Source organism: Oreochromis niloticus, linkage group LG6 (genome assembly GCF_001858045.2).
Source record: "Oreochromis niloticus isolate F11D_XX linkage group LG6, O_niloticus_UMD_NMBU, whole genome shotgun sequence".
Lineage (NCBI taxonomy): Eukaryota > Metazoa > Chordata > Actinopteri > Cichliformes > Cichlidae > Oreochromis > Oreochromis niloticus.
This window is the reverse complement of record NC_031971.2, coordinates 10,123,404-10,135,984: the sequence shown is the minus strand read 5'-3', so window position 1 is coordinate 10,135,984 and position 12,581 is coordinate 10,123,404. Positions and strand designations below refer to the sequence as shown.

General features: G+C 39.6%; 1 protein-coding gene across 1 annotated transcript; it reads left to right on the top strand.

Annotated features, from left to right (window-relative positions):
- Nucleotides 1–3,054: 3,054 nt before the first annotated feature.
- On the top strand, nucleotides 3,055–8,178 carry LOC109202518 (sialoadhesin). Its single transcript, XM_025907686.1, has 7 exons — nucleotides 3,055–3,165; nucleotides 3,339–3,641; nucleotides 3,716–3,949; nucleotides 4,611–4,952; nucleotides 6,439–6,784; nucleotides 6,885–6,939; nucleotides 7,601–8,178. The coding sequence occupies exons 1-7, from the start codon at nucleotides 3,078–3,080 to the stop codon at nucleotides 7,808–7,810; spliced, it is 1,578 nt and encodes a 525-aa protein (XP_025763471.1). The 5' UTR covers nucleotides 3,055–3,077; the 3' UTR covers nucleotides 7,811–8,178.
- The last annotated feature ends 4,403 nt before the right edge of the window (nucleotides 8,179–12,581 follow it).

Genomic DNA, 12,581 nt, shown 5'->3' with positions numbered 1-12,581 from the left:
AAGGTTATATAAGCAATGATGTTAATTCTAATATTAATTAATTATATGTTATTAACCTAAACATTTGGAATTTTTGACATATGAACATCCACCATTATAACCGCACACAAATGGCAGAAAACAAGTGCAAATATGTGTAAAACCGGGTCTGTTTTAAGGTGAGTTTCCTGCAACCAATGATTCCATCTATCCATTCTCTTCTGCTTATCCATGTCAGGGTTGTGGGGGTGCTGGAGCCTATCCCAGCCGCCACAGGGTAAGAGGCTTGGTACACCCTGGACAGGGTCTGTCCAGTCTGTCACAGGGCTAACGCATAGAGACAGACAACCATTCACACTCAAGTGCACAATTTAGAATTACCAACCCCACTAACTGCATGTCTTTGGAAAGTGGGAGGAACAAGAACCCATGCAAACATGGAAAGAACATGCCAACTCCACAGAAAGGCTCCGGCCAGGTGGTGGAATTGAACTCCGGACTTTCTTGCTGTGAGGCAACAGTGCTAACCACTGTGAAAACCAGCTATATAACATTTCATGTTATCTTCTGCTGTGCAGACTTGATAACAGGTAGGCAGACCACAATAGAAAATGTTACCAATAACAGCAGGATAACTCAGCAAACATGATTAAATCCCTCAGCATTACTGTATCACGAGATATGATAATAATGCCCTCTAGTGGACGTGTCTCAAACTGCAAAACAAACGAACAAACGAAAAAAACCAGGAGAGGAGCCCCCCAGAATTTTCTGGTTTCATATTTTATATTTCATATTATTTTATTTTTTGTCTATCAATCAATATGTCACAGCAGTTGAGACAGCAAAAAACAAGAGTGAATTTCAAACACAATTTTTTTAAAGAGTAACAAACTTTGTGAACAAAGTTTTTGTATGTTTTTTACATCTACTTTTAGTTCTTAGCTAAGGTTTAGTTAACTATAATAACCTTTTAATAATAACCACATCAGAATCTGCTTCAGCTCCAAGTGTTGCCTTGGAGTTGAGGTTGCCAACGTCTACCTGATAAATTGTGGATGCCCATGTGGACCAGCCAGCGAGCACTGTGAAGGTTATGTTTTTCGACTTTTCCAGTTCATACCATCAGGCCAACCTTCCTGGGTGATAAGCTGACGCATGTGGATGTCTCTCTTGTGTCCTGGATTGTGGATTACCTGACAGGAAGGCCACAATATCTGCGTCTTCAACACTTTGTGTCTGCCAAAGTGATCAGCAACACACTCATGTCAGAAAATAAACTGGGTTAAAAGCACCACTGCATTCTGCAGGAAGGACCTGAATCGTATTTATTTTCTGAAGCAGCTGAGATCTTTTAACATGTATCGGACAATGCTCAGGATTTTCTATGAGTCTGCTGTGGTGAGTGCCATCCTCTTTGCTGCTGCGTGCTGGGACAGCAGGTTGAGGGTCACAGATGCCAACAGATTATTGATAGAAAGGTAAAAAAGATGGATGAGATAATGAAGCTGTTTTCTAATGAAAGTTTCTGTTAAAGGTGTTATTATTTGGAACTTTGTCCATGTTTATTATGAGCATTAATGCTATAACTGTCACGATCCTGGGTTTTGTACCCAGCGTTTTCTGTTTGGGACTTTTCTGTTTGATATTTCCCATTTGACTGTTTTTAGTTTAAATATTACCTTTACTTTGGTTAGGTTTTCATTCTGATTTTGTATTCATCGCTTTCTTTGTTATTCTCATGTTTTTCTGGCCCTCCTGTGTTGTCTATGCCTCATCTACGTGTCTGTGTCCATGTTTAGTGAGTTTGTCTTTGTGTTTACTTTGGCCTGTCAAAATCAGGTGTTAGTATCAGTCTAAGTGTTGGTTCCCTGTTTTGTTTTGATAGTCTTTTGTCCTGTGTGTGTTGTGTTCAGTTGTTCTTTGCTTTTTTTCATTAATTGATTCTGTTCAGTTGCACCTTGTTTTCCTCAGCAGTGTCTCTTTCCCCCATAGCCTAATGTCTTTTTCCCTCTGTTCAAGTTTTCAGTTTAGGTTTTTGTTCCTGAGCTCTGGCAGTAAAGCTGTTTGAGTTTAGTTAAGCCTGTCTGCCAAGTCCTGCATTTTGGGTTCTCTCGCTGCTTGGCACACACCCTCACTTGATAGTAACAGTAAAAATATGACAGTAAAACCAAAAGTATTAAAATTCTTAGTGATCAACAATCATTAAAGTCAATTGTCCCTGAGTGTAAAATATAGAAAGATTAGTGAAAACTTGCCACATAACATAAATAAGTAATGACATTTACAGACCTCACTTGTTGAGGGTTAAGCAGAGAACAATAGAAAATGTTACCAACGTGTGCAGAATGGCTCAGAACAGATGATCAGATCCCTCAGCATCATAGATCGTTGCATTAAACATGGAGTTGCTGACCCAATGAGCATTAAGTATGGTCCCTTCTGGTCTCAAATTACTAAACAACAGAACAAAAGAGGAGGGTGCTAAGGGAATCTGAAATTATGCTTATTTTTCAGCATTCAAACAATAAATCACAGAATTTGAGGCAGGAAATAACAAGAGTGAATGTTGAACACAATTTTTATTTAAAAATTTACAGTGTTTATCTCTGTGGTTGAAGACCTGTTCTCACTTCTGAGTGTTGCTCAAATGTGATAAAAGCTGCCACTTTTAGGCCACACCCAGCACCCATCTGTAACCAGTGGCAAAAAAAAGTCTGCATCTCCACAGCAGTTCATGTTGCACAGTGAGCTTGAATCTGCGGTTTCTTGATCACCACAGAGGTTTGTACTCATCACAAAGCATAAACCATCATAATGAGATATGGACAAAAGCTTTAACACATACACAGCTTTCTTCTCAACAGCCTCAAGCACCTGAGGCTTATTGCACATTTATTTAAAATACAAGTGCACGCAGCAGAGTCCACAAAAGATTGAAAGGAGAAGGAAGGAAGTTTGGTATTAGCTTCAGAGCTGCACAAGATGTGAAACCACTGAATATGAAACAACAGTCAATCTTTCCCCCCCTAACCTTTCACTCTGAAGAAGAGAACAGCTTAGGCTTACTTTTTTTTTTATTCAAGCTTTCACTGTCAATGTTAAACGTTAAAGTCTGGACTACAACAATCATGCCGTTCAGGAATGCTTGTCGTCTCTTTGTGGGTGTCATCATTTACATCTCAGGTATCAGTGATTATTTATTAGTCCCTATTTAAGAATAAAAGTAACCTTAGCTAATCCTACTACATGATTTATAGATGACAACTTTGAGTTCAGATTAGATCCTAATGTAAACTACAGAATCTCTCTCTCTTTTTGACAGAAAGGTTTCTTTCTAATGTAAGTTTGTGTTAAAGGTGTTAATGGAGGAGAAACCAGGATCTGTGCTCTCAAAGGTTCATCGGTGGATCTGCACTGCTCACATCAACATCTGACTTCAAGCACCAAATGGTTCACTATTCAATGGAAGGGAAATTATGTTCAGAGTGAGCTCTCTGTGGATGGACAACGTGTAACGTACAACATGTCTGAAGAGAAAAACAATACTTTAACCATCAATGATCTAAGAGAGAGTGATGCAAACTCTTACTGCTGTATGAAGACTACAGACAGTCCACAACTCTGTTGGCTCAACAGAATTAGTCTTCAAGTTGTTGCAGGTACAGTGACTTTTACTCATTAATAGCTTTCCAAATGACATCATTGTATAAGCTGTTCTCCATCATCCTCTCAGAGCTGCAGGTAAAGGTGATTCCTGCCACAGAGGGACAGACAGTAACACTGATGTGCAGCAGCAGCTGTCCTCTGACTGAAAAGCCTGCAGCCTACATCTGGTACAAGAACAGAGAGTTTCTCTATGAGGACTGGTCTCCCTGGTACCAAGAGCTGCTCAGCAGTGAGGAAGCAGTCACATACTCCTGTGCTGTCAAAGGCTACGAGGATCTCAGAGCCCCTGAAGTCTCTGTGGGTGAGTCATGATGTTCATTCTGCTATATTATTTGACAATAAATAAATTTGATATGAATAGAAATCTCAATTCTAAATATAAAAATAATCTTGTTACAAATATTTAATTGAATTACTTTTTCTTCAGATTCCATCACAGAGACCTGCTTCAGTGTTACTTATGCATATGGAGACATGTGTTCTTATAAACAGACATCAGTGGATGAGCCGTGCTCCATCACATATCCCAGAGGTGAAGTTGTACAAAAACAACTCCACCAAAACTCACGTGTCAGATTTGTTGAGTCCAACATTTGTTTGAATTATATAATATGAATACATCTATGCATAACAGGAAGTGTATTTATCTTTTATCAACAGAGGTTCATGTTCAAAGGACTTCTTCCATTTCTGGGTTTGTTACACTGGCTTGTAGCACAAGATGTAATCTGACAGACCCTCAGACTACCTACCTCTGGTACCACAACAAACAAAGCTATTATGAGAATCAACATTATTCAGTTCAAAAGTCTTCAAGAGGCACATTTTCTTGTGCAGTTAAAGGCCACAAACGTCTTCAATCTCCAGAAGTTTGTATGTGTTAAAAATATTCTTTTTTATTGAGTCACTGACATCCTGAAATATAAACCAGTCAGTCATCTCATAATCCATCTATATTTCAGGTGTTCAGGATAAAAACTGCTGGAGAGTGAATTATGTCAGCAGGAGAATCTGTGCTCTGGAAGGATCTTCAGTGAACATCACAAGTGAATACTCACATCCTGATAACATGAAGCCAGAGTTCAAATGCTGGAGTAAAAAATTGAGAAGTGGTGATGAGGAAGTTAAAAGGTTGACTGAGGCTGCAGGTCGTGTGGAGTATAAGGACAACATGAAGAACCAACACATGCTGACCATCAACAACCTGAAGAAGAATGACTCAGGAGGATACACATTCAAATACAAGAGAGATCATGAAGGATGGACTCAGTCTGATCTGCCTGGAGTCTTTTTGATTGTCACAGGTAAATCTAAACTCTTCACTCAGCAGACTTTATTCATTAATAGGACTGTGAAAATATTCCATTACAGAGCAAGGCTCAAAAGCAAACATAGACATTTTCCTTTTGTAGAAAAATTCACCCTTTCAGTGTTTTTATGTACAGTCAGATCAAGTGACAAAAACATTATTTTTGTCTTTTAAAATATATAAAACAATTTTATAATCTTGATCTAATATTTCATAATGAGCACTTTGCTATATATATCAAATAGACAACAAATACTGATTTTCCTATTCACAGAAATTAAGAAAATGATAGTCATTCAAGTTTCATGTTGGATTGAGCAAATATCACAAGGTGTAATATTAAGAAAAAACATCTATATAACCCATACGTAACCTAGAACCAGTCTCGGTCGTTGTGTCCTTGGGCAAGACACTTCACCCGTTGCCTACTGGTGGTGGTCAGGGGGCCCGGTGGCACCAGCGTCCAGCAGCCTCACCTCTGTCAGTGCGCCCCAGGGCAGCTGTGGCTACAATGTAGCTTGCCATCACCAGTGTGTGAATGTGTGTGTGAATGGGTGGATGACTGAATGTGTAAAGCACTTTGGGGTCCTTAGGGACTAAGTAAAGCGCTATACAAATACAGGCCATTTACCATTTACCATTTTAGAACAGTAACAATAATGGCATGAATAGCTGAAAAGAAATGAATAACCCCAGTTGTCAGACAAATACAGTGAAATAAAGCAAACATTCCCTGTAAAAAGTCACAGAAATGAAGAACTGAGCTTCAGTAAATTTTATGTTTTTTCACTTAAAACATGGCATTACTCACAAAACATGTTTTTAAAAATGATGTTTTGTGAGTAACCCATGTTGTGAATTTGCAATTTTCAATCCATTTTTTATCTGCTTATCTGGGGCGGGGTCACGGGGGCATCAGCATAAGCAGAGAAGCCCAGACCCCCCCCCCCCCCGCCACGTCCGCCAGCTTATCTGGGGGAACACCAAGGCATTCCCAGCCAGCCAAGAGATTTAATCCTCCCAGTATGTCCTGGGTCTGCCCTGGGGCCTCCTCCTGGTGGCACATGCCCAAAACACCTCACGCAGGAGGCACCCAGGAGGACACTACACTTTTCTGGCTGAGGACTGTGGCCTCAGACTTGGAGGTGTTTATTCTCATTCTCAAAATTATGAAAAGAAGGCACAGAGAAAAACCCTCTTGTCCACCAGGAATAACTAGAAACCCGCCCCAGCCCTCTGCCTCTCACCGAGGGCAACTCCAGACTCCGCCAGGGACACCGCCCTTGTGGCACACACTGCATTGCCATGGGAGACCCTACCAGGGGGGAAAGGCCCCTGACAATATAGGCCCTGGGATCCCTGGGACACAAAAACCCCTCCACTACAAGGCAGCAATTCATGGAGGAGATTATTATTATTATTAATATAATAATAATGATAATAATAAGAATTATTGTTATTATTGTATGTTCTTCTTTCAGAGCTGAGAGTGAAGATGACTCCTTCTGCAGTGGTGACAGAGGGTCAGAGAGTCACACTGACCTGCAGTACCAGCTGTCCTCTGACTGACAACACAAACTACATTTGGTACTTGAACAGTCGACCTCTGACCCCGAGAGAGAACCAGAATAAACATCTGATCCTAGACCCAGTCATCAGGGAGGATGCAGGAAGCTACTCCTGTGCTGTGAAAACCAACAAAGATATCAGCTCTGCTCCAAAGACTCTCACTGTCCAAAGTATCACAGGAACATGGACACCAGCAGCTGCAGGAGTTTCTGCTGCTCTGCTGGTTTTAATACTTCTCACTGTCTGCTGGTGCAGGAGGTAAGCTACACTGTCTTATCTGTCACACCTGTCATGGTTAAACTGTGATATGAAATGTTTTAACTATTGACCTATTTATTTATTTATTTTTGTGCAATAGAAAAAAGAGGACTTCCAGTCAGTCTCCAAGGCGAGAAACTTCAGATAATAAACAGGTAAAAAAAATCTCTCCTTTTCTCTTCACAGGAATAATAATTTATTCTCCATCACAGAAAAACTTCATACATCATGCTTTTTTTTTCCTCACTTACATCCTAACCTCTTGTAGCCTTTTTGTCACTGGAGCTCACCACCTACCTCGATCATGTTTCTACTCAACAGTTGTATTTTTTTATTTGACTAAAACACATTCACATTATGACACAGTGTTATCAGCTGCATCTGCACACATCTAAAGCTCTTTTGGGGAGGAGACCACTGAACTGTTATCCATAAAATATCCCGACCATCCTCTGCACGAATTGTTAGCTATTAGGGCTGCAGCTATTGGTTATTTTAGTAATCGAGTATTTCATCAATTATTCCATTGATTCATTGAATAATAATATAAGAAACACTTTTGACTTCATTAATGACAATAAAAAAAAAATGTACTCCTTTTTGTTTCAATTTTTAAAATTGCAATGTTTTCAAGTTTAACTGCATACAAAGAATGAACGTAAAAAAAACTAAACCATTTAAATCTGATAGATATCATACATCAAAACAAAATGTACAACATTTACAAAAAAGTAATTTCTTTATTTGAATGAGGCATTAACTGAATCCTTAGTGTTAAATAACCCAGTGCTCATATCACTTGTCTTCTTTCTGTAGATGCACCCTGGTCCCATTTGTGAAAACATCTCAGCTCATTACAGCAGAATGCAGGTTAATATTAAACATCAACAAGATTTCTATTATGAAGAAGCTGATCTTCATGCCAGCGAAGCTGATCTCTATGCCAATGCAGCTGAGCTCTATGCCAAGGAAGCAGAACTCGACGAAATTGAAACTAATATCTACTGCAGCATCGAATCATTGTGATAAAAAAATCATTTAAAGGGAGCATTCACTGATTGGGATAATAATGAACTAACACAGAAGGGACACCACAACTGATAAGTAGAGAGTAAAAATGATACATCATAGTGGAAAATAAAATACAAGAGTAAGAAAAGTAGTAGTGTGTAGAAAAATAGAAATGCTGCTGCTGCTGAAATGTGTTGTGCATGTCCTGCAAAATACAACACAACTTCAAATTACTATTGCCAACTTTGTCAGATATGCAAGCTGTACTGGATGGTTTAGAGCTTTGGCGAAATGTCTGTAAAACTGAACCGATGAAACATTAAAGTCATCGTGTTGGCATTTTTCTCTCTTCTTCTGCACCACAAAATAGCTCCATCACTTTACATACCTCCGCCTTTATACTGCCCGCCCTGAAAAGTTTTTGTTAAAAAATATATCTGTGTCCTCTGCTTGCTCACAACTTCTATGGGAAGAGAAAAAATATTGCAGAAATACACAACAGGTGTGCCATTCTTCCCAGTGGTGCTGCTCCAACACTGCCCTTTCTCTCCCTCTGACAGCGAGCCACAAACCACACCCAGTTGCCATACACCTTCATGCCGCCAACAGAGGAAGTCAGCCATAGCCATCTGCGCCCCCAGCCTCTGTACTACCTAAAATATTTTTTAAAATATGGTGGGGCCTTTGCAACGTGGCATGGTCTGAACAGACGATGAATGGGCACCCCAGCACGTAATAGCACGAAGACCTGACCAAACACTCTTTTTCCACAGAGTTATAGTGACGTTCATGCTCTGACAATTTCCAGAGTGCTTGCTTCAGCCTCTCATATGCGACTTGCCATCAGTCTGTCCACTGAACCAGATCTAAGCCAATTTTCCATGTGAGGTCAGTCAGGGGACTGGTTAGAGCCACAGAGTTCAGGATAAACCTCTGGTTGTACGCACCCAGCATCAGGGACCACCTCACCTATTTTTTCGCCCTTGGCCACAGGCAGCCCGTGTTGGTATCTGCTTTGTCCATTTGTCAATCTGGGCCACCCCTTCAGAAGAGGCAGCAAGTGCACAGTCCATTCCTCCATTGACCACTGGAATGGTGTTGCTGTCTCCTCAATCATCTCCAAAAAGAAAGATACACCATTTGCTTCTTGTTTTGAATAGTGTGGATTTAGCAAATGGCATCACTCACCCAGCTGACCATTTCCCAGACAGCAGCCTCTGCAACACCTAGATCTGTCTATGCCCGACTACCTGCAGTGGGTCCAAGTGCTGTCTGGTGACTGCTGCCTTCTCCGTGTGGATGGCAGCTTCCTCTACCAACATTTCCTCCAGAGCACTGCCTGTGAAAAAAACTAACACATTAGTAGATCAGATATGAAAGGTGAAGCCCAAAGAGGTCCCAGTGGTGTAGTATTCTGAGCTGTTGCCCTCAGAACTGGAAGAGGCTTCAGTAGAACCACAGGTACATCTCTCTCTCTCTCTCTCCCTCTCTCTCCCTCCCTCTCTCTCTTCAAGGACAAGTGAACGTCATAACCATTATCCAGGATGAAACAACAAAGATCCATGAGTACGTCAGGAGATGGCCACAGTTCACATGCTTAGTGAATACCTCAGGCAGGGGAAACCTGAGAAAGAGCAACAACAAGAACTATCACAGAAGGAAAGGCTCCTGCAAAGCATATATCATCGGCAGATAGAAGAAGTGCTGACACTGAAAAATGCTGTCAATGGCTGGATAATACCTGGCCGGAAAAACAGCAGAGAGGCACTAATCATAGGAGCAAAGGAACAAGTTTTAAGCACAAGATTGATAGAGGCTGGGGTCGACCACACCAGGCAAGACCCCAGGTGCACAGTCTGCACCTGGGGTCTTACCTGCTTGCATCTTGCAGGGTATAAGGTATAAAGTGTATGTAGTATTCAATTTGTCTCTTTACTTTCTAGTATAACTAAAGTATGTAAGTCATGTAACTACCTACTATCTCCCAACACACAGAGGACAAGAGAAAACAGACAAAACTGAACTCAACTGGTCTGCGTTGTTGAAAAAAGTATACGGAGACACAATATTTTAACACAGATGTGACAATAATTAACTCTTACCTGTTAGGAAGACACACAGGTAAGTAAATTCATTATGAAACCATTAAAAAGCATATTAGCCTTCCAACTACGTGGTTTTTAACAAGTAGCAGTTATTGAACCCGATTCTTTTTCCCCATGACAAAACAGAGAAAACCGACTCATAGTGTGTTAAAACAGTTATATTTCTTTTTATTCAATCATCTTCCAGAGAGAAAGACCCCTGCACAGCTCAAACGCCAGTTGCAAGAGCTCTCTAACATTAGAATCATAAGGTGTGTCTTATATGGTGTTATTTCGGTACTTTACACATCACACAGTCTCACACATTGCTTATATGGAAAGTTCCTCTTTTCTGTGTCTTGATTTATTAATATGCCTGTGCACTAAAACGTCCTGTTTTTCAGTCTGCCTGAGCACTTATTTGTGAGTCAAAGGTGGCCTTGCTCTACAAGCCTTCATTATTAAAGTACATAAAACAATATAATGAGCAGATACACATTAAAAAATATTTCTTTTATTCCTAACACAGTCAAGGCATACATAAACCTATTTATGCACGACTGACAAGAACCTATCAAAAATATGGATAATGTTTTTCCTGACCCAAACGTAAAATATTCACAAATATCCAAAAAACCCTTTTGTAACAAAGGTAGGACCGTGAAATTACTGAATAATTTGTAATGTAGCTTGGCACTCAGAAGTTTAGGCGACAGATTCCTTCACAATTTATTGATCTGATGACCAAAGTGTTAAAACCTTCTGTTAGGACATTCATCAGGGACAGGTGAGTCTGATGGTCCATGTCCATGTTTCCAGTCCCAGGTCGAGAATGATACATTAAAGAGGCCAGCACCCGGACAATTCCCAGTATTTTTAAAGAGATGAAGCTTGTTAATTTGATGGTCTTCTTTTGTTCTTTTATTTAATGACACTGTAATATATAACAACAAAAAACAATGTGTTTGTGCCACTGTGATAGCCGGTGAATAGTATGTAATGTTATTTGAACATGATTTTTTTAGGAAAAAAAAACAACTTCCCAAATCCCACATTTCTGAGAAAAATAATGAAAGAAGTGGTCTTTGAAGTATTTCAACAGTTTGTCTATCTTTTTTCAATTATTATTAATATTGTTTATTTTTATTTTTTTGCACTTGTCAGTGGGTGTTGTGATGTCTGCCATTTGCTGCAGGGGGTGCTGCAACACTACCAGCAATCCCAAGACCAACAGTCCTGATGATGACTTAAAAATATAGGAATAAACTCATCTGTCTTCACTGTAAAATAAATATAATAAAAGAAAAAAGTCAGTTCTTAATATAACCCTGAATTCAGTTAAGTACTAGTATGTACATATGTGAACCTTATTAAATTCATTACAACCATCCGCCTTTGTAACAGTATGGAAAAATGACAGCAAGTGCAAAAAAAACTGACCTGATTTCCTGCAACTTATATATTTTTTTACATTAAATACTGATCAGCTGTGATCACTAAATTTCTCTTCTAGTGAAAACCTGCCTCATAACCTCAAAAGATTGACAACTAACAACATTTACAGCTCAGTTTTCTTCTGCTGCAGAGAGCTGACAATGGGTTAGCAGAGAACATGAACATGTTCCTGATGCCTGCAGAATGGCTCAGCAAAGATGGTCAAATCCCTCAGCAGCATAGACTGCTGTGTTAAACAAGCATTTGGTGACATCATGAGCAGTAACAATCATCTACTCAGAGCTAGAGAGAAGGTTATACCTTTTAAAAAAGTTTTAAAAATGCCTCCAGAATTGTTTGGGTTCATATTGTGCTTATTTTTCATCAGTGAAACAACATGTCACAGCATTTGAGGCCACAAAAAACAAGAGTGAATTTAAAACACAATTCTTACTCAAAGTATTTAAACAGTGTTTACCCCTGTGGTTGAAGGTGTGTTTACACCTCTGAGTGTGGTTCAAAAGTGCTAAAGCCTGACACTTTCGAACCACATCCAGCACCTGCGTCTAACCACACCCAGCACAACACTATCATAGCAAATTAATCTCTACACCGCTGAAACTGTTCGTGTCGACCATTAAGTTTCAGCTTACAGATTCTTTATCACCGTAGAGAGACTGAGAGGAAAACCAAGGAGAGTACGAAGGTTTGGTATTAGTGTCAAAGCTGCACAATGTGTGTGTGAAACTACTAAAAACAGAAACAAGAGTCATTCTGGCTCGCTCAGCTTTCACTCTAAAAAAGAGAACTATTTAGTTTGTAGGACGACTTACCTTTTTCATGTTTTTACGGTCAACTTTACATTAAAAGTCTGGACTACAGCAATCATGTTTTTGAGAAACGCTGGACGTCTGATCGTGGTTGTCATCTTTTTTATCTCAGGTATCAGTGATTATTTATTAGTCCCTATTTAAGAATAGAAGTAACTTTACATAGGCCTACTATATGATTTGTAGATGATTTATAAACTTTGAATTTAGATTAATTGCTAATGTGAACTACAGAATATTGTTGCATGAATAATGTTTAGCATTATTCATGCAACAATATTCTAACAAAGTCAAACGGAGTCTGCCAAAAACAGGGAGTAAATCAGTTTGCTAATGAAAGTTTGTGTTAAAGGTGTTAATGGAGGAGAAACCAGGATCTGTGCTCTCAAAGGTTCATCAGTGGATCTGCACTGCTCACATCAACATCTGACTTCAAGC